This window comes from Dysidea avara, chromosome 8, assembly GCF_963678975.1.
Source record: "Dysidea avara chromosome 8, odDysAvar1.4, whole genome shotgun sequence".
Lineage (NCBI taxonomy): Eukaryota > Metazoa > Porifera > Demospongiae > Dictyoceratida > Dysideidae > Dysidea > Dysidea avara.
The window spans coordinates 27,510,684-27,533,668 of NC_089279.1; the positions used below are offsets into that span (position 1 = coordinate 27,510,684).

Consider the following 22,985-nt stretch of genomic DNA (forward strand, 5'->3'; position numbering starts at 1 on the left):
TAGGGACTTAAAACTCTGCATGTTGTTTTTTTGCCTGATAGCCAAAAAAGCAAACTCAAATAAGTATTCTTATCCTGGTTTTGTCCAAACACATTACTTTACCCAAAATTATGCTGGCATAATCACTGCATCTCTATATCTTTGCAACATCCATAGCATGTCATACATAATATAATCAACCTGTTATATGACTGTAGAATGGGTACTGCTTGTAACTAAGTCTGTTTGTCATCTCGGAATCTGCTGAAAAATAAGATCGATTGTGCACGTGCTGTTCTGATTGCAAATAAAATTATTATTATTACACATGCACAATAACAAAATAATATCTAGTTTTCTACAGGATCAACATTAGGATATAGTTCTCTAGTAGTGACCTGCAGTAATACACATAATAGTACCAGCAATACAGAAGTGTGGAGCTTACATTGAGGAATACTTCTTCTAGTGTAGTTTGGGACACTGAAGAGTCAATCATCATCTCTCTAATCTTTCTATCATTCTCTATGAACTCGAAAAATGGGACTATTTCCTCTTGCCTATGGAGAGTTTGTGGTTAAAATACAACAATGTGCACAAGTTTATTTATTTTTTTGTGGAACTTTTGTTTTTACCCACTATATTTTAAAAAGTATATTGTGTGTACATTGACGGTTTTCTAAAATTCGGTCACATATATGCATGCATACACTCACTTGTCTGGGGGAAGATTATATACTAATATTACGCCACCCTCAATTTGAAATGGCTCAAACTTTAATGCTCCTCCTAAACAACACAAAGATGTGATTAAACTTAGCACAAAGTGCAGTTACTACACCTGGTAAATGTTGAGCAACCATTTCCATGATTTCATTGACAGCATTTTGTTTAACAACTAATTCAATATTGTAACCAGCAAATCTGTTCTTGAGGTTAACACTAGACCCAGCTACCCTGCAGGAAGAAAGAGAGCACATAAACTGAATGTATAAGCACATGGGACACTGTGACTGTTCTAATAGAGTACTCCTGGGTATTCAAAAGCTAGGTTATCACGGTTGTGAATCTGTAATGTTTTCACAACAAGCTACTTTACAATTGGATGTTCTATGGGAAACTCCTGTTATATTTGACCATGTCAGTTCTCAGGGGCGTACCGAGGGGGGTTTCCAGGAGTTTCAGGAAATTTGGATTTTACACACTACTTGAAACATTAAGAAACTGAAACTTCAGGTTTCCAGAATCTGAATCTATCATGGAACAGGATATATTTTAAACTTTTATCTTAGTTAAATAATAGTTTACTTATGATAGTATCTACTTATGATAGTATCACCTATAGCATTGTTCTGAATTATGATTTTGGTGAAAAGATCGAGATACTCTAATAGAGTAGTCAGGTAATATAAACTACTCTAATATAACAGTCACTTAGCTGTAGTGGAAACCCCTTTTTAAAAATTCCTGCGTACGCCCCTGGTTCTTCATGGAATATTGCTCAGCAGAAAAGCAATCATATAGTGCATTAATACTTCCACTTACTTTAGTTCACCGTTAGCCATGATCACAATATTATCACCTAAAATATCTGCTTCTTCCATCGACTAAATAACAATAAAATGGCTAACAGCCCACATGATCTACCTAGCAACTTACATGTGTTGTCATAATTGTTACACGATTTTCTTTCATTTTCAGAATCAGGTTCCAAATGTCACGTCTAATCCTCGGGTCCATTCCAGTGGTTGGTTCATCTGCATCACAAGTCAAAAATATGACTGACTACCATAAAATATTCAAAAATTAGTGACTGTCAATACAACAAACATAATGAGTATGATTATAAGGGGCATGACTCTAGCTTAGAGGTGTGGCTACAAATGTACATACAGTGTACTAACCTAGAAACACAACTCTGGGATCTCCAAGGAAGGTGATGGCTACTGTTAATCTTCTCTTCATTCCGCCACTGAATGTGGACACTCGATGGTCAGCAACCTGCAAATATTGATTGTGGGATTAAATATTTCATACAACTCACTTACAATACACATACAGTACAGTAGGAATGCAACCAGTAATATGAAAAGCAAAAAGGATGTGTACACTATCATATTGTGCAGTATAGTAGCAGGATCTTGACAGTAGAGATCACAAGAGTTTTGGGATTACTTGCCCCAAAAAACCAGCCTTCAAAACAGCTTGACGGTATTGGTTAGGAACAAAAGTACATAATAAAAAATAAAATAAAAAAGAATTGTTAGGAATAACCAAGCTCAAAAATGCCTTCAGAGTAGTGATGCCGCAATACATCATATGTCACAATAATTGTGATAGAAACATTTCATGATAATTGTGATAGAGAAAAAAGCTATATTGTGATATAAAACTCTAATTATTTAGTGAAAGTTTGCAGAATACGAGGATATTTAACATGTGGTGAAAGTAAGTATCAACTTTTGTCACATCATTGTTATAAACAAAATAGATTGACTGAACTTGTCCTGTGAAAATATTAACATTAGGGCTGGGAGATTATATCGATTGTGGAAATAATCGTGATTGTCTCTGATGTTGATATGTATTATAAATGCATGATGTTGTGACATCAGTATATTAAATGGTGGCACGTACTGTTGTGGAAGAACACGATCCAGGAAACAAGCCTGCACTTCTGAGACAGTTCAATAAATCTTTTACTACGCACATAGCTAAAAGCTTATCTGTTAGAAACTGTTGAATTTCTAAGAATACCATTATTCATTTTGCTGTTTGTATTAAACTGTAACTGTCTATGACCTAAATTGTGTTGAACAGTGCCACCATGAATTGTTAAAATAAACAATTCAGACAAAGTTGTACATACATGATACAATTGATGCATGCCAGTTATAGTATCGTGATGGTTACCATAATCGTGATATGCTGCATCCTACAATCGTGAAAGTAGCAAAAGATCACAATCGCTCAACCCTAATTAACATACTAATTCATTTAACATATCGTGACTATCGTGATAAGTCCCATGATATCATGATTATCATATTAAAATTTTCATATTGTGGCACCGCTACTAGAGTGACCCTAAACCCTTCCAACAACTTATCCTATTAAACTGAATTTTCTACTGACTATTGGAACTACAGTAACTAACTGATGTAACTATAGTAACTAACTGATGCAAGCATAACTTGACTACAGTTAATAATATGGACTTGATTTCTTCATTGTATGACATCGCTTTGGCCCAAGACATGCTTTTTTTGCCAACCGCAGCAGCTACAGTGTACTTACCTTGTGTCCCTTTTCTTTCTCCAATACCATGTGGGGTTGAATCACGGTAACACGTGCTTGTTTCCTAGTTATTATTTCCATGATCCCTACTCAAATGTAGAATCTAGTGCTGCCACGATATAGAAAAACTCTATATCACATATCACCAAGGTTTATGTCACGATATGAACATATATCATGATATAGAACTAACTGTAACATTTACAAGACAAACATATACATATTCTTCATTGCAATTTAAGTTGGATGTATACCACAAGCAAAAGCTACTCTTGTTTATCAGGTTTTAAATGCATATTGCTACTACTTTACAGTAGCAGCTGGCACTACACAGAAACCTTAAAACCTCCTAGTTTACTTTGGGGTTGGCTTGTTTACTACACCATCAACACAGAACTTAATTAAATGCCAAATACCATATGTCTGGCCTCCTCCACATCATTATATGTAAGCGGCGCCACTATAGCACAACCATTGATACAACTGATTGGCTATATCATATCACCACCTTGTTATATCGATACTATCGATATATCGTGGCAACACTATTAGAATCTCTAATTTCTCCTTACACTTGTTAGAGAAATTAAACAAAAGCAGCAGAATGGAACACACATTTTGATATTTAGTATTTTGAACTATTGTACAGGTAAAAATTCCCTTTGTTACCCATAGAATTATGAATGAAAATGTTCTGCATCAAGGTTTTTTTTTAGCGCACCATGGTAACTGAACATCTATCACCTTGAAACTTATTACACTGTTATGTCACTCAGTGCCACACTATATTTTAATCCTTACCGTATTCAGTTGGACATTAGCAAGTAGTGTGTTGATTTCATCATTCCTGAGGGTCTTTGGAACACCTTTAAGCTGTGAGAAAATCTGCATGTGCTCCCGTGCAGTCAAGTCTGCCCACAATATATCATGCTGTGAGAATGGATGATACAATGAAGACACCAATAAGGAAGTTCACCTACCTGTGGACACACCCCCAGAAAGGTTCTGATCTCGTCCATGTGTTCTTTGATGTTGAGGTCATAAAGATATGCATTGCCTGAGGATATATTAAACAAATTGACATCATATGATGCCATACAACATCAGGACACACACCTCCACTAGGGGACAGAAGACCAGTTAGCATATTAATAGTAGTGGACTTGCCAGCTCCATTATGTCCTAATATGGTAATGATGCAAATATGCGTGCTTTATACAGGGGTGTATGTATGCGTGTATGCACACATGCACAGGAAAATATTCTGAGTGTGGTATGTACGTGTGCAACTAGTGTTGTTTTAGTAAGGACTTTTAGTTTTAGTTATAGTCAGTTTCGTCAATAATTTTAGTTTTAGTAATTTTTCTTAATTCCTTTTAGTTATTGATTTAGTTATGGTTATATTCTCTGTGTTATTTTAGTTTTAGTTATAGTTTTAGGTAACTAAAGCAACACTAGTGCGCACACCACACACTAACATACTACAATACACACACACAACGCACACCTAACAGTGTCAGTAACTGATCTTGTTCCACTGCTAATGATAGACCATTCACTGCCAGTTTTCTGACAGAAGAGCACGAAAAGTCATATGTCTGTACAGAATACAAAGACACATTTCATAATGAAAACAGCTACAATTCATAGAGAAATCAAACAAAAAAGTGTAATTTTTGCCCCCCCGGAACTTTATACAATAAAGTACAGTTATGACAGTAACAAAAATACATGCGCCAGAGGTTTGTTGTCAACAACGCTCAAGACAGCTAGGTGTAGCCAACACTATACTGGAAGTATACAGAAAATCACCGAGGTATATATATGATTATTTTACTAATTAGCAGGATTGTTGTACACTACAAGGAAGCTGGATAACTTACACCTGGGCAATTAACTCTCACCTAGAGTACTGCTAAAATGTATTAAAGTATACAACCAAGGTGCCATGTCAGAAGATTTTATGCACTAAGTGATAGAAAGTTCCATAAATAATTTGAAGCATCACCTTGTTTATACTATATACGGATAATAAAGCACTCGATGCTTGGCCTCGATGTTAATAAAGTACTCGGCGCTTGGCCTCATACTTTACCAGCATCTTGGCCATGCACCTCATGTGCATTCTACTATACATGGTGTCACTATGGTTGAAGAGTGATTACCTATATATTAAAGCATTGGTGTGAGTGCTATACGGATAATACCATATAGAGGGAAACTTTGGCAGGAAAAACTTTGGCAAATTTGGCGATTCGCTACAAATTCACCAAAGTTTAACCCGCCAATTACTTGTAGCACCTGAGATTAGCATCTTTGTAGCTATAGATTGAGCTTGAATTTGCCAAATTTATTTCGCCAAATGTGCTATTCACCAAAGTTTCCCTCTATACGGTATTGCATGCATGCATGTGCTGCTTACCTTGCTCAGGTGTTCTATTCTCAGAGCTGATGTTGTCCCTGATGCACCATACATAGCAGAACTAACTGGATGACCCGGGGATAACAGTGAACTTTCCTCTGGCCGTGTAGTGACTTCTTGCATGTCCGGGTAATCATCATCATCATTATCCATCATGGTGCTGACCGTCGTGGATGATGTTGCCTTGTGTAGTTCTACCCTCTCCTGTGCTGACACACTGCTTGATGACTTGAGCTCGCCAAACCAGTAAGACCAGGTCAACGGGAAATACCTATACACATATGCATGACAGATATATACATGTGTGTGTGTGTGTGTGTGTGTGTGTGTGTGTGTGTGTGTGTGTGTGTGTGTGTGTGTGTGTGTGTGTGTGTGTGTGTGTGTGTGTGTGTGTTGTGTTGTAGTGTATAGTGTGCAAGTGTTTGTGGTGCTGTAACTCACCATCTTCTTGGAATGCCATGGTTACCTGCAACATATAACATCCCTAAATAAGCATTGCACAACTCAACACACACACACACACACACACACACACACACACACACACACACACACACACACACACACACACACACACACACACACACACACACACACACACACACACACCTTGCCATATAGCATCCAGGTACCATGCCAACAAGCCGAAAAGAAGAGCATCACCGACTAACCAGTAAAATGACTCAATAGTTGGTGGAAGAATGATCTAGATATATATTATGCATCATACAAGGAATAAATACACACACGCACACATACATGCACAAATACTATAGCACACACTCACATTTTTATATGTGCCATTCTCATTTGTACTCTGAGTAAAGTCTGGTAGTTTCTGCTCCTCTGTGAGCTCATGCCAGCTGAAAACTACATCGAAGGAAACATGAAAGTACTTGTTAGATTGATAATCTAATCCACATTACTGACAATCATATAAAACTTTTCCTGTTGATTTAGAACCTCAAAGAGACTAGCATCTCTAGTTACTGTATATCACCTTGATAACGTGAAGCATTTACTAGCACACTTCCATGTGACAACAGCAATCAGTATACAAACTTTCTCACAATTATTTTTGATATTGTATGGCAATATATTACACAACCCTAACTTGTGGATGTGTTATGAGCTAGCTGATTTTGGTTTGTGAGTTGTGTCTTTATTTAGTCACTTACAGTGTTTCTCAGTAGGCAATCCTAGGCCATTAGTAGGACTGGATGCCTCACCAATGTCTGAGATGGCTTTAGCCTGAGGGTACATGTAATCTCATGTGAGGTCACATGAGCTACTAGCACTTACAAACTGGAATGGCGGTAAAAAGGAGAGAATGTAAATGACAAGCTCAACATGAGCATACAGTTGTGATAAGATGAATTGACTGCCTATAGAGAAGTGATAAGATCAAAAAAAAAAATGATGTGACAAACTGTCCATTGTACATAGTAGTCACAATACACACCTACCTACAATACTGACAAAGATGAGACCAATGATGAAGACTAACATGCCCATGTTGACTGCCTGCTGGATGGTGTTGATGAAGACGCTGGCAAAGAAAGCTAATGGAATCATACTGGAACTGTATATGAAGAAGAACACTAGAGAAACAAACAAACAACAACATGGTGGACTATTACATCTAAGTGCTGTAACAGTGGAACCCATGTTACATGGATACCTTGGCAGGAAAAGATTCAAGTCTATTTTGTAGACTCATGGAATGAGCTTAAAACTTCCAATTCAGTGTATGTACTAAGTACCGTGTATATACAAGAGGGCTTTTAGAGTAGCCAGGTACCATAGCACAGTAAAATCCATTCCAGAGTAAGCAGTTTTTAGTTACCATATCAAGTGAGGTGGTAATAGAGGGAAATGTGTCTTGTATGTATATTATTATATTAAACACAGGAGTACACACATATCTGCCTTATAAGGGATTGCCCTTTGAACATCAACATTCAAAATGTGAGGTGAAATGCACACACTTGCTCCACTTACAAAAGTTTATAAGAAAATTTGTATTTAAAAAAAATTCCAACTGTACAGCATATCCTATAAAAAAAAGTGAAACAGTGACAACAACACAATTGACTCTTTTATCATCAACCTACCAGTTGCCATGATGATTATAGTGGACAGAAATGCTATTATCATTCCAGTAATCGCCCTGAAAGAAAACAATCAACTTAAGTAAGCTGTTTACTGTGAAATTTCACTGAGAGAAAAAAAAATAACTGTGTCGCCCGATAAGGGACTCGAACCCTTGGCCCTCAGATTAAAAGTCTGATGCTCTACCGACTGAGCTAACCGGGCTTACTGATAACATAGCCATCATTTAATACTCTTGTTTTGTAACAATACATTGTAGCCACAAACAAAAGGTTTCCATACAGTACTTCAGTGACTACAACAAAAATATCTGAAAAATAAACTAATGTACTAGCTATAAGCAAGAGAGCTTTCTGTGTGTTATGCAAATCTTACCAAATGCAAACACTAAATATAACCAAGGTACTTCTCAAGAAAGAAATCTTTGAGTATTATGGTGTTTGAGATTCTTTGTTTTACTTAGAAGGCATTGAGGACCTGTTTGAGGTCCATTACAATACAATTAAAGTTTTAAAGTTATGTTAAAGGTTAAAGAAACTACAGGTATAGCAGAAACAAGGGGAAGTGCTTACCAAGAGAGCCAATAGATGGAGTCCTTCAGGCCCATCACTTTCAGTCCTTGTCTGAGCTTGAGGTCCTTCTCACTGACAATGTTGTACAGCATCATCACAAACTGTGGAGAAATGAAACTTGTGTAGCATGTGTGCGTATGTGTGTGAGTGTGTGTTAAAGCAAGCTAATTTCCTCACCTGAAATGTTATTCCACAGAAGAGAAAAACGGATGCATTTGCAGCCTATAAAGAATACCACTAAGCCTACATATACATGTCTCACACATGTCGTACCTCTTGTGTCTCAGTAGACACTCTGAGATATATTTTAGGATAGTCCTTAGTGGACACATCAATCTTAATTTCTCGCTGTAACACCTGAGACATGAAGTGCTGGTCCACTTGACGCTGTAACTCTGAACAAAACACAATATCCCTCAAAGCCACATCTAAACCAACCAGTGCAACATATGCCACTATACCATGAAGAATATAATGCTAGTATTACATAGATAAAGTTCCTCATTTTAGGGGTATGGTGTATGGCTTATACGCTAATACAATGGGACCATGGGTAACCATGCCCTTCTAATTTTCAAAATGTACACATTTCAGTGCCCTCCTTGAGGGATACTGTACACTACATGAAAAGATTGCATCTGTACTGGCAACATTTGTCAGTGATCAATTTTCTTCTTAATTTATTATATGGTGTGATTTCTAACCTGTGCGTCCATCTGGTTTGCTGAGGGATCCAACATAGACCTGCTGGAAACGTAGTGCCCTGCTACTGTTGAACACTATAGTGTACTCAAGCTTAGAACTACCTGGGTCATCCCTGCAAGTAGTGTATAGGGTGGTTATTAAACCTTTAGTTACAGTTACATATTACCCATATAATAAAGTAACTATAATAATATTACATATTACTTTGTGTCCATAGCCTTAAGCTGTTATGTGTGAAACTACCACCTTATCACGTGACATGATTGCGTGCATTGTTGGACAATGTGCAAATCTTGGTTATAGATAAGTAGTTGGTGAATAAGCTTCATTCAGTAGGCTTCGTTGTGGCTAGGCATTACTCAGTGGATTACTAACAAGATGAGCAACTTCATTACTTGTAGTAATAATATTACGTAATAATAGACCATTGCAGTAACTACATTACTAATGCGTTACATTTGTAAGTAAAGTAACTTGAGTTATATTACAGGTCTGTTTTTATAGTGTATTTCAATATATTACTTTGTTATCACAAAAGTAATAATTATTACATAACGCGTTACCCTCAACACTGCATGCGCTACACTACACACACGCACGCTCATACGCACACGCACGCTCATACGCACACGCACGCTCATACGCACACGCACGCTCATACGCACACACACACACACTACACTACACACTAACACAAACACACACAGCACACACATGTACACTACACACTACACACTAGTACTCACAGTGAAACACTGCATATGTGAAAAATCAGCATCTGCAATGACCAAACACAGTAACACAAATCACATGTATAAACACACATCATACTCACAGCCTGTGTTCTATTAGGATGGTTCCTAATATTGTTCATTGTGTCATTGAGTGTCTCATACTGTATCCACTTGATGTCTGCAGTGCTGTTAATCTGGTATCTCATATTACTGTCTGTATAAAACACACAAGACTTCAGATTGTGGTTTCTGTATCATCTACACTAGCTGAATGGGAAAGTTGGTCACATGACATAATGCTAAGAGTAGTTGTACAACCATCCATGGTGCTCAGAATTCATTACAAAATTTGTGAATCATGATTACATTTTAAGTCTATTAGCTTGGATTGCTACACAATATTGAGTCAGGGCAGACAAAGGGCTCTGGGATGCTTAAAGCGATAACCTAGGAATTTGCATACAATTACAAAATACCAGTTTTTGAAGCTGGTCAAGTACTGTATACTGCAAATGCATTAGTGACCAACTTCCTATGGCAGCAACTGTTTCCCTTCTCAAGAAAAGAGAGAACACCAACTGGGTGGCATACCTGCAGACAAATTTTTCAAGATGGTATCAATACAGGTTATGGTGGCAGGAGGAAGCTGTAAGTACATGAAGGTAGTTAGTACAGGATAGTAGCGACAACAGTGGTTTACTTGTGCTGTACTTTGTGATGTCTGTACGTACAGTGAAGTGCAGTTCTGGCCATTCCAGTCCTGTAATGTATTATAGAAGAATAGTATTGTGTTGCAGCATACACACAGTACAGTTACTTACTATACACTAACTAATACAGTGGAACTTCTACTTAACGGACACCATAAGACCAACTGATTTTGGTGAAATTTTACTGTTATAAAGAGGTCAGAGGTAAAATTGTAATGGTAAAAGGTCTATAGGGAACTCAGAAACTGTCCTTTATAAGAAGATTAAATGTACAGTGTCCTTTACAGGGAGGGGGCTTTGAGAGAGATTCCACTATATACAAGTTGATCTGAGTCCTGAGAAAACAGCAGCTAAAAAAGAAAAGTGGATTTTTATCTCATGAGACATAACATTCAGCTAACCAGATGATTAATGGTGACAGTAAAGGTGTCAAGAATAGACATGTGATGGTTTGACTACATTAAAAGTTCGGGAAAGGGACGTAACAGACTGTGTACATTTATGGCTTCCAAAGTTTGATCGGTCATAAATAATGTGTCAGACGTTTGAATGAAAAAATGAGCAATTTCAAGAACTTGTGTGATTCCATTCTTGTGTTATTAAATGTTTTTGAGGGTTCAGCTCAACATGTACATACAGTTCTACTAAACTTTTAGACTATCATCAAACGCATGTTCACTTAGTTACTTACACATGTTCACTTAGTCACCTGCATGCCCTCAAGCAATTTTGTGCATACAGTATACGGTAAACAATTATAACACAAAAGACTGACTACTGTACTTGCTACCTTTCTGTGTCTTACTCCAGCATCACTGTTTGACCAACTCAGTTTATCGGTCTTACCTCAGCGGAACAGGTCAACTTTTGTTGTCATGAACCGCTGAGTAGCTATTCATTAATGCTTATAGTTAATACTGCAGTACTCGTCTACTCTGTGCTCTGCATAACAAATAAGACTGAGCACATCTAGCCCTAGGGTTCAGTGTTACTATGGTTACTGGTGTTGATTTGTCACTTCTCGCATTGTTCTTTGTGATACACAACAAGTGGAATATAGCTGAAAATGAAATGGAATTGCCACTTCTTTCAGTAGTTGGTAGTAGAGGCGTGCGATTATCTAGATATATCCGATTATCGAGATATCGTAAGACTTATCGAGATAAGGATGATAAGTTTATTTATCTAGATAATAGTAAATGTCCGTAAATTACTTGTATACCAAAGAATATCTGATGGTGTAGATACCTCCTGGGGGCTTCAACTCTCCTACCACTTGGAAACATTGTTAAAACTAACGTTTTTCACTTTTTGTACTCTTTAAATTGCAAGTTGCTCACTTTACTGGTTAAATATTGACAGTAAACTACAACAAATAATGTTTTTCAATTATCGAGATATGTTAGATAATCGAGATAAGTTTAAAATAAATATCGAGATATGTCTAACTTTGTCATCGCACACCTCTAGTTGGTAGTTGGGATGTGCATTCAACATTTACACACACACACACACACACACACACACACACACACACACACACACACACACACACACACACACACACACACACACACACACAACACACACAATCCTATTGCGTAAATAAACACACACATACTATACAACATTTACATACATACAATATAAGCATACATAAATACAGCTGCACTTGAAGAAAAAAAACACACACACAACCAGTATAGTTATCGTAGCATGCCATACAAAAAAAAAGTTCAAGAGAGAGTGAGTCTAGCTCCATCAGGATTGTTATTCATGTAAAATGTTTTGGCAGAAAAGACTTTGCAGTTTGTGAATACATTTTCTCTCATGAAATTCACTACATACACAGACACACACATACTCACCACACAGTGAGGAAATTTCTTCACATGTAACACAGGTGGATCTAGTTCATCCTCTAAAGCTTGAGGTAACCTACTCAACCCCCAGACCAGTATGATGAATGCAAATGGTGCTACCAGCTGCAATGCTGTAGCCTTCCAGCTACGAATCTGAGTAACAAAAAGAACCCATCATTTGTGCAATACAAATACCAAACATGAAATCAAATACATGGTGTAATTACATTGAAAGCCAAAAAATCAAATTAGCAGGAAGTCAGGACTTACACTGAATGAATACAGGAGAAAATTTCAGAACAGGTGGTGACTGGATCACCAAGACACTTGCAATTTAGGCAACTTGAGAGCCTACAATTATAAGGCCTCTTCTAGCTAGTAAGACTTCTCTACATCACAACCCTTTCAGCTTCTGTTTTACATACTGAAAACTTGTGGAGCTTTAATTCTAATCTATGATAAGGATGTTATTGTATGTAACATTTTAACTGCACAGCTTCAACACTTTAGGGCAGCTATAAAAGCTTTTAATATGCACCTTCGTAATACAGCTGTAACTAACATATAATATTCCCTACACACATTTTCAGAACAACTGATTTTGATGCAAATAAGGAGAGGAGATTCCTTCATTTTCTTGAGGTAAAATTGAGGTCTATACTCTAAGAAACCGGCCTTTATAAAAGTAAGTCAAGTCATTGACAGGTAAATGTTCCCACATGTACAGAAGCTTCCTACCACACAAATACATGTGGTAAATCACCAACACATTATATCACTACAGTGTGGGGAGCTAAATACATGACTGATTTTCTTGTAAAGTAACTAAAGAGTTGCGTTTGTGTCCTTGGTACCATGTGGCCACCTGTATAGAAAGGCCACCTGTATAGAAAGGCCACCTTTCAAAAAGGACAGCTTCAAGTGAGATGGTTACACCTGTACATAAAGCAGCTGGCTGGATAGTAAGGCCAAGAAAGTTTGGCTCAAAGATACCTCCTTTGACAGCCATATAGCAGCTTATTCAATTGTGTAAATGATGTAATCAGCAGACAACACAGTCTATATGTAAAATTATCAAATAATTCAATCAAATAATAAATAACATGTAACTTTTGTTGAAAGTTTATACCAGTTACAAGACGTATACTAACGCCATATATATGTAATAATTAATCCAATATATGCTAACAATGTGTCATATAAGGGCGGCATGAAGTATGGTATAGGTTCAAGCAATGTCGAGATATAACTGCTATAACCATTTGAAGAGAATCATGAATGGTTACCTGTGGATCAAATCACACTTGCAATAGCTTATAGAAACTTATACTATTATATTCAGAGGGCTCTGCCTCATATCAATCGCATAAGGCTTGAGTTACACTTTTTAGAAACTCATACCATAAAGCAGAGGTAGAAAGTCTCCATTATTTACATGAGCCCTTTCAGTGACCTGGTGAGACAAGTGTTTGTGAAAAGCATAACAACTGATAATATATACTTTCCATCTCCTTCGATTTCTCCATGTACACACACAGTACACTTGAGAGGCACCCCTAACATTGATAATTATATTACATGAAGTGACTCACATGCCCAACATTTGTAATATCACGTCTACAATTTCTTCCTCACTACAGGATTTCTTTCACTGTCTATGCACTTGACTCTAGGCTTCCTGTGGACATTTTGCAACTCGGTACTTATGGGGCTATTATATACCTATCAAGGGTCACCTGATGCTTCAACAGTTACATAATCTCTTGTCAAATTTTTGGTGGCAGTCAGAACTCTGAATGGCAGTTGATTCCTTTTGAGAAGAGTTGTATATGAATAGCACAGAGTGTTAGAAGTGGTACTGGATTTTGAAAAGGCACTCTTGACTCCAAGCTGGATATAAATTGTAAAGCGTGGTGTGGTAATCAGTAATTTTGTTGCTATAAGACACAACCTGTGTGACTATTGATTTTCTGGACATACACAATCTCATTCATTATCTATCAATAGGTATTATTTTGTTGTAAACAGCATTTTTTTGGTGGAATGTATTTCCAATTGCACCATATTTCATATTTAAGAAGCAGTTGTACTATTTAATACTTTTGTTTTTGTCTACTGTATTTTGTGATGCTCTGTTGTATTTTGTTAAACTGTTTTGTACACTTATATATTTTATATTCAGGTTGGATAAACCTATAGCACCGTCTTGTCCTGTGACAAAATCAATTAAAAATGAAATAAACGTTATGCCTGTCATGATAATCATGAATCACACCATCATAATGTAGCTTGCACACACACACACACACACACACACACACACACACACACACACACACACACACACACACACACACACACACACACACACACACACACACACACACACACACACACACACACACACACACACACACACACACACACACACACACACACACACACACACACACACACACACACACACACACACACACACACACAGACCCTGCAGTTATTGTACTAGCTGATACAGTGATGTAACTATGTGCAAACCAATGTCAATATAACTAGCACAAAGGAGGCCATGCAATTATAATGTCATGAAATCCTGAAGTGCTGGTTATAAGATAGCTTTTACTAAATTGCATGCTTGTGGCTGAAGGACTGCATCTCTATTGCTCACCCTGGGCAGCGCTCCTCTATTATCTCCGCCGCAGGATCTCACTCCCAAGAAAGATCCAAGGTGGAGCCTCTGAGGTGGACGTGTGCTAAAAAACTCTCTACATACTGTACTAGTAAATTGTACGAACTGACACAACATTCTAGTGCATTACTATACGATACATTATTTTGTTCGAACGCGTTACCACACACGAACAGCACGAAGGTCACGAATCAATTAACTAGGTCTCTTACACTGAATAGCCAGTTTTTCCACAGCAGTAATCTCAACTGGTTGAATTTTCTGTCGAAGGTTCCTTGCGCTACCATTATATTATCACTCCAACATCAAAGTGTCCCACCGCTCACGAGTGCACGGTGTGACTAAACACGAGGATACAGGATGTCACATGATGGGGATGTTTTGACACAGTTAATCATGAATGACATGTATTTCAATAAATACGAGATTCGGTAAGAAATTCGAAATTCTCTCTAACACGGTAAGACTTCCAAAGAGCATTCATGGACGCAGCGAAGGTAAAGAAGATCGTTTATTGTCGCTTAATAACAAGAAATCCCTTCTCTAGGCTTCAGCTAGTGATGCTATTGAAGTAGCAAAGGAAGACCAGCTCAAAATCAACTTGTTTGCTCAAAAGAATCAACAAATGGTCGAATTGAAAGACAGGGTCAGCGAATTAGAGGTGAGCACATGATAGAGTGTATATTTTGTAGGTGTACTAACATGGCATGAAGATTTTCGTGATCTCAAAAGAGAAGGTCAACCCCCCGACACCTCAATGTTGATATTTCAAGGGGGTGACACACAGGCACTCGAGCTCACTGTAGGTAGACCTGCGACTGTGGTCAAAATTTAAGTCAAAGGTCAAGACCACCAAATTCGTGTCAAGTCAACGGTCAAGGGTAAAAATTTCCAACCCACAATCGAAAAGCACTGAAATCTTGTCGCTAAGTCACCAGTCAAAGGTTGAAAAAGGCTCTTAGTCACTGGTGACTTTGACTGCAGTTGCAGATCTACCTACAGCGTGTACCTATGTGACACCCCCTTGTATTTTACTGTATCACTCAAGATTTATCAAACGTAATGTGTTGGGACCATCCTTTGTTACACAGGAGCCAAAACATGTACGGGAAATTTTTGTGGACATCTTATCTACAAAATTTAAATGTTTTACAGCCCACGTGCAAATTGTATGGAGAACCGCAAAAAAAAGTTTTTTTCATGAAAATTTGGCAATTTAATACCACAAAAATTTCTTGTCCCATGGTAGTCTTCATAAATATCAAACAGTACAGTAGTACTGTTTAAATAGGAATCACTCCAAAAGTGAAGCACGCCGCCTAAAATGCTGCCTTTAAATAGGTATTTTAGTGTCTTACACGACAAAAATCACATTTGCGCAATATCCATCTAACATGAAATACAGCATTAAAAACAAGAAATCACTTACCGGTGACTGGATATAGAATTTTTTTAAATCACCAAAACCTGAAATTTGATCAGTCTCACTCACTCACTCACTGGCCATGATTGCAAACCCAGAGGCCAAACAAAGTAGCACACGTCCACCATTTTATGCCACAATAACAAACTCACCAATGGGATGTGCCTTTTAGGGTTTTGACGAGTGTGTTCCCTCTGCGCCTTGTCTTTCCTTTTATCTTCAATTAGGTTAGTTGTCTTCTTCAAGAATCGAAAATATGTCGAAGCGTTAATTTTCCGTATCATCACTTTCTTTCAGCCTTGCTTTCAGCAGCACATTTAGATGCCACAGAATTATTTCAGAGCTGGATTTTAGAAGTTCTTCAGTCCCGGCGCTACTATAAGAGGTACTAGCTAGATATCTGCAATTTCGCGATTGGGATCCTGTTTGTGATAGGTTCACGACCACACCCAATCACCCATCAAGGTCATTGTGTTTACTGTTAAGTAAATAGTTAAGAGGCGTGGTCTCCATACTTTATTGCTATTAGTCCACCTAGATCTTTATTTGCTTACCGTCTAGCTAGCTGCACACCCTTGGCTGACTTGAGATACTCAAAAATAACAGTAGCTCTAAGACAATTATTAACAGCTCGCATATGATATTCTAATAGAGCAGTCACTAGTTACACTGTAGCTAGCTGTGCTACAACAAAAAACTACACAAACTAGTATTTTAAAAAATTTTTTCAATTTATAGATGAAGTAGGAATCTATGCAATAAAAAGTAGTGAAACAAGAGATGAATGATGGTATTACAGCATAACTCAGTGGGAAAGTCCCTACTTTGGCATATTAGCTGTAGGACTTTCCCACCGAGCTATGCTGTAATACCATCATTCATCTCGTTTCACTACTTTTTATTGCAAAGATTTCTACTTTGACAATTTAAAAAAATACTAGCATAGTCTTCGGTTGTAGTCTCCTGTATATTGTGCTATATTAAAGTATAGTAATTCAAAAGTGATAGGGTAAGTGGAGTGGTTCAGCTTTATTGCATATGAGGATACTATTGGTAAAATTTTATCCAGATTGCTATACTAGAGATCAAACAACCTGTGGAACATGTATACATAATTATAGCCTTATTTATAAACAGTTTTCAAACAAAATTTCAGTGCATTGTGTTTACAGAAAGAGGCTGAAAACCTGAAAGACGCTGAAGGTTCTGTTGAAGAATCATCTCTGCTAGATGATGACTCACTGTTCCCATATCCTTTTGTGTATCTGGTTGATAATAAATTTTGGAGGGTGTTTATTGATCTTCAAAGTTTTGTTGTAGCTTTACATACTGAAAGCACGACTTTTGGAGGTACTTTTAAAAAAATGATATCATGATACACAAACTTAAGGTGGTATCGCACAGCTCTACACTCTAATAGAACATACACTTGTCGACAAAATATGAAATACTCTAATAGAACAGTCGCTATACTGTTCACAATCAAGGTCCTAAAAACTTAATGAATTTTACATTGTCAAGCCAGAGGTATACTATCTGGTCTTCTGATGTCATCAGGCACTTACTCAACACTACAGTACATACATGGTTTAACAGTACAGTAGTAGCTAGCATAAACAATGAAAAGAGCCTTGGCTTGACTGTTCTATTAGAGAAACATAGAGGTTTGGATTTGTTTTGAAAGGATTAACATTTACAAACCATCGTGTAGTACATATGTATCACAGTGTCATATCTAGGGTATCACAATATACTACACATGATATGACCTACACAAGCTGATGTGTATATACATAAAATTTGACTTTTCATATTTTAGTACACGAAGATGCAAACTACATATCATATTATAGTATCCCATGTGACTCGAATTGATTGAAAATGTGATAACTATTTAGTTATACTACAAACTCAATACCTATGATACCAAATCTTGGAGTAGAGTATTGCCACTTGGTATCATGATACTGGGTAGTATCGATAGTATTGCACAGTTCTATTAGAGTGTAGAACCCTGTATATAAACTAATGGGCTTCATTTATCCAACCAAATTTACTTATCTGAATACTTTTGTGAATCAACTGGCACACAGGCCCAATATTGTATGTATGACATAATGATTGTGACAGTGTTGATATTCAATGTGTGTATACTGAGATATAGAGTTTGCGTTGTTCTTAACTCAATTGGTTTACATATCAAATTGGTGAGATGTTGGTCCATTTGAATGCTGAAGACACACAGAAGTTTTTACAAAAGCAACGAGAACAAGTAACGGAAGAACTGAAGGAGCTCAATGGACAAATTGAATCCATCCAGCGTGTGATGTCAGACCTCAAAGTCCAACTCTATGCTAAGTTTGGTGACAATATCAACCTAGAAGCAGACTAAATAATATAATGTACCATTAGTTCTTTTATGTGTAGTTGATAATTGGTTATTTAGAAAAGAATTAAAGTATTTCAGTAAATTACAATTAGAAATAATGGATAATTACATGACACATTGCAGTGTCTCTACTGTAACAACACTGCTTCTAGTTGGGTCCCTGCCATCAGTAAAACCGCCCATTACAACAATCTTGCCACCATCAATTTGTACAGCCCTGCAGTGTGCCCGTGACAAAGGCATATCTCCGACAAATTCCCAACAATTTGTTGTAGGGTTATAAAGAAATATTGATGAAATTGCTCGCTGTTTTAATTGACCACCAATCACAAGGATAAGTCCACTGAGTGATGCAACTGCAGAATGACAAGATGGCGTGTTCCTTACAAATTCCCACACAGATTTTTCACCAGTTTTGCTTTTCAATAAAGTTGGAAGGAATACCTTGTACACTTTTGATGTAGCTGTTTGTCCATCTTCAATTCCACCAACCACACACAACATGTCAGCACATATTGTGGAATTTGCTCTGCAAATTTTATCTGGCATGCTCTGAACTGTAGTCCATTTCTTTGTGGCAAGATCTAACACTTCTACAATGTCTAGTGCAGTGTTCTCATCTTCCAGTCCACCGCAAACTATCAACCGATCGTCGTAAACTTGTGATGTTGTCAGTGACCTCTTGCTGGGCATGGCTGGAAGTAGCTCCTCCCACTTTTTGTCTGCAGGATTGTACGACCACAATACATTGGTCACACTACCATCGGCAGTGTTGCGGCCACCAATCACAGTAAACGCATCATCAATAACAGCACACGAACAGTAGTATGTAGGACAGTCCGTCAGTCTGTACCATTTGTCAGTGACAGGACAATAGATGTAAATATGAGAGAGAAATCCACTGTTTCTTGTAACACCTCCGCACAAAAACACTTTGCCGTTTCTAACAGTTGTGCTGCCACCAATTGTTGCATTAGGCAGTGGAGCACACTTGGTCCACAGTTTTCTACAGGTACGCAATTTCTCAAGATTAGGTGCCATTTCCGAGCCCTAACAAAAGAGTAATGTATAGCAAACAGTATAATACCACTTACTTTGTCGGCACCTGCTAGTCTCTGTACTTCTTGATTTAAGTTAATTACAGTATTCTCCTATAATTACAAGCAAATTACATAATTACACAATTCTAATGGTAAATGTTAATAACCTTTTTCTTCAAGATCTTGCTTAAGTTGTATACCTTTTCTTTTAACACATGATTGGTTTGATCCTAGACACATACAAAAGACCGTAATTTATGATAAGACCAACTCAATTGGTGGCCCTATCAATAACGTTTCACCATATATGGAATAACTATGTTTGTACCTTTCTTTTGATGTCGTCTTGTTTTGACTCAAGTTGTGCCTCAAGTCTTGTTATTTCACCACCCTATTTTAAATGTGGAGTGAAATACAGTTAATTCATTATTTATTTAATTGATCACTTACTTTTTTAACCAATTCCTGTGCAATTTTTAACACAGTGAAGCTGCCAGATGTGTCATGCTACAAACCACACAAGGCACAATATGCATAATATACGTTGTCACCTACATTATATACTGATGGGAACTTAAGCAATACATGCTACATAAAGGTTCCAGCTCTTCATTATTTACCCTTGCCTTCAGACAGGTAAGCATGGAGTGGCATACACTGGAATTTTGAAAAAGGGTTCCACTGCAACTAAGTGACTGTTCTATTAGAGTAGTTAATATTGCCTGACTGTTTTAGTGGTCCCTATCACCAAGAGTACATAATAATAGAAGAGGGAGGAGAGTGTCTAACTCTCAATATAGGCTGTACAAATGCACAGCGCTCAAACCCTCCTACTTTAATCCATAGAACAGCTAGCCATATATCAATACCTTTTTGTGAACAGAAGACTGTTAATATCTGTTGATTGAAGCAGTATAATGCTGAAGCCTACTTCAGAGGGCAGCGCCTATAATCGAGATAGCAGCGTTTGTCACCTTTGGTGGCTATAGATGATTGCGTAATGTCTGAGCGCTGTGTGTTTGGCGAATCTATAGCAGTTAGACACTCTCCTCCCTCTTCTATTATTATGTACTCTTGCTATCACTTGTGATCAAATTGTGATTCAGTATAATGCCTAGGTTAATGTTGCTATCATGTGAGAAACCATTGTTTAAGTATGTACACATCTTGAGTGGATCCATGATTTGCGAAGCCTGAAGTCTCAATTTCTTAGGGGGCATCTCCAAACTGATTTTGGTACGCTTAACGTCACAATGATGTTAAGGGAGAGGGGGGTTCAACCCATGACGTTATTAATTTTTATTAAAGCAGTTATAGTGTAAACAGCTAGGAATAGAGAAAGTGATGTGATAAAGCAGTGTAGACTATGATTCTTCTACTGCCAATGTATTGTTTTCATAGTGTGACGTTAAGGGGATGGGGGGGCTGAAATTAGCGTCATTATGACATTAGGCCAATGAAACTTGATTAGCAGTTTCGCGTCATCGTCCGCATGCTTTTGATACACCCGCATGGAATTTCATTATTGGTATTTCAGATCGAAATACTCTAATAGAGCAGTCACTTTTACTATAATAGAGCAATCAGCTATACTCCAATGGAAAAATCACTTGTTATATGGATTAGTAACGTACTTTAATGCAATGTAGATCTCACTGTTTTTGGCAGAAATCTTCATGTTTGGATGTATGTTGTGCTTTTGGAAAATAATGAATAATAATCACCTGCCCACATCAAATTTTCAAAAATCTGAGCGAGAAACTGGTAATCAAGTTTCATTGGCCTTAAGCGTACCAAAATCAGTTTGGAGGTGCCCCCTTAATGGTCCAAGTAGTGCATAAAACTCAAAAGGGTTAAGAAATATTGCTATTTATTTGTAAAACAATTTCTAATATTTGTCCTACAAGGAGTATGAGAAGAAAACACACTTATAAAATGTATAACTAACTGATGAGGTGATCTCTGATAGCTTTCTACACAACTCCGCAGCACTAGGTCTCTCCAATGGTTTAGCCTGCAAAGACTTGAACACCATAGGTAGGAACTCTGTAGTACAAGCCATCAATAGTTCTGTTGAACTGCTGTAAACTGCCGTCTTCAGTAGTCCAGTGTCTCTCATCGTCACAATGTCATCAGGTACCAGTATACAGTGACATAGCAATAATAGACAATTTACTCCATATGAAAACACATCACATTTCTCGTCAATGTTTTCAGAGTTGGACAACACTTCGGTAGCCATAAAAATTACCTTCTGAGGTACTTGAGTTAATGGTTTAAGATCGACCCTGCTTTGAATTACTTTGGCCATACAAACATCAGATATTTTAGCTTCCAAACTGTGCCCTATTAGAATATTACTACTGGTCAAATTTTGATGTCTAATTGGTGGAGTACTTTTGTGAAGGTAGTTCAATCCCTTTACAATATCATACATTATATTAACTTTCTTCTCCAATGGAAGAAGCTTCTCTGGGCTATGCATACTGGTCTCCAGAAGTTCACTCAAACTTAACTGCATTTTCTCCATCACAAATAAAGTTTTCTGCCAATTTGGATCATAGTAAGTTCCAATAAATTGAACTACATTCGGGTGGCGGAGGTCGGCACAAAATTCTATTTCATCGTCGAAGTTATGTGAAGTGTTTTGTCGTCTTAAAGTCCTGCGGTTTTCTGATAACAGTACCCCGTCGTGTAGTCGTTTTGCAGCGAATACGGTCTCTCTCCATTTCAGTTCAACGATAGTTCCGTAAGGGCCAACTCCTACCAACGCTTCTTCATTGATTGATGCATCGTGTATCTTACATCTTGAAAGCATCTTAGCGAAAGGCGGGGCTGAGACATGAAAATAGTACCACAAAATTCAACAGCATTTTTGAAATTTGTGCAGCACTTATCAAATGAGTAGTAAACCTGGTAACAAACAAATAGCAGAAGAAAAGGTTGCAAGACTTCTAGAAGCTGCTAAAGCCTTACACGAGTCACTGGAAAGACTACGGAGCAACATGGAGAAGGTACAACAATATCAAGCCACACAGCTGGACATCTCCGTAC

At 37.5% G+C, this 22,985-nt stretch overlaps 3 protein-coding genes and 1 non-coding gene across 4 annotated transcripts; 1 reads left to right on the forward strand and 3 right to left on the reverse strand.

The window, feature by feature from the left end:
* Window positions 1-274: 274 nt before the first annotated feature.
* LOC136264498 (ABC transporter A family member 1-like) lies at window positions 275-15,467 on the reverse strand. Its single transcript, XM_066059252.1, has 30 exons — window positions 15,292-15,467; window positions 12,400-12,546; window positions 10,522-10,581; window positions 10,413-10,467; window positions 9,923-10,035; window positions 9,834-9,865; window positions 9,087-9,199; window positions 8,656-8,777; window positions 8,560-8,604; window positions 8,383-8,483; window positions 7,813-7,868; window positions 7,700-7,753; window positions 7,165-7,299; window positions 7,001-7,083; window positions 6,877-6,949; window positions 6,486-6,568; window positions 6,308-6,404; window positions 6,140-6,164; window positions 5,699-5,969; window positions 4,784-4,874; window positions 4,393-4,458; window positions 4,257-4,333; window positions 4,078-4,206; window positions 1,884-1,980; window positions 1,639-1,736; window positions 1,525-1,586; window positions 821-936; window positions 696-768; window positions 428-539; window positions 275-377 (listed from the first exon to the last, which is right to left on the reverse strand). The coding sequence occupies exons 1-30, from the start codon at window positions 15,364-15,366 to the stop codon at window positions 330-332; spliced, it is 2,709 nt and encodes a 902-aa protein (XP_065915324.1). The 5' UTR covers window positions 15,367-15,467; the 3' UTR covers window positions 275-329.
* Trnak-uuu (transfer RNA lysine (anticodon UUU)) lies at window positions 7,942-8,014 on the reverse strand. The gene has a single exon. It is a non-coding gene; the product is annotated as a tRNA-Lys (tRNA).
* On the forward strand, window positions 15,417-18,973 carry LOC136264504 (prefoldin subunit 4-like). Its single transcript, XM_066059262.1, has 4 exons — window positions 15,417-15,576; window positions 15,627-15,740; window positions 17,675-17,750; window positions 18,698-18,973. The coding sequence occupies exons 1-4, from the start codon at window positions 15,562-15,564 to the stop codon at window positions 18,892-18,894; spliced, it is 402 nt and encodes a 133-aa protein (XP_065915334.1). The 5' UTR covers window positions 15,417-15,561; the 3' UTR covers window positions 18,895-18,973.
* On the reverse strand, window positions 18,901-22,934 carry LOC136264501 (kelch-like protein 24a). The gene is made up of 6 exons (XM_066059256.1): window positions 21,880-22,934; window positions 20,382-20,438; window positions 20,260-20,322; window positions 20,099-20,161; window positions 19,986-20,042; window positions 18,901-19,941 (listed from the first exon to the last, which is right to left on the reverse strand). The coding sequence occupies exons 1-6, from the start codon at window positions 22,747-22,749 to the stop codon at window positions 18,997-18,999; spliced, it is 2,055 nt and encodes a 684-aa protein (XP_065915328.1). The 5' UTR covers window positions 22,750-22,934; the 3' UTR covers window positions 18,901-18,996.
* Between the last annotated feature and the right edge of the window lie 51 nt (window positions 22,935-22,985).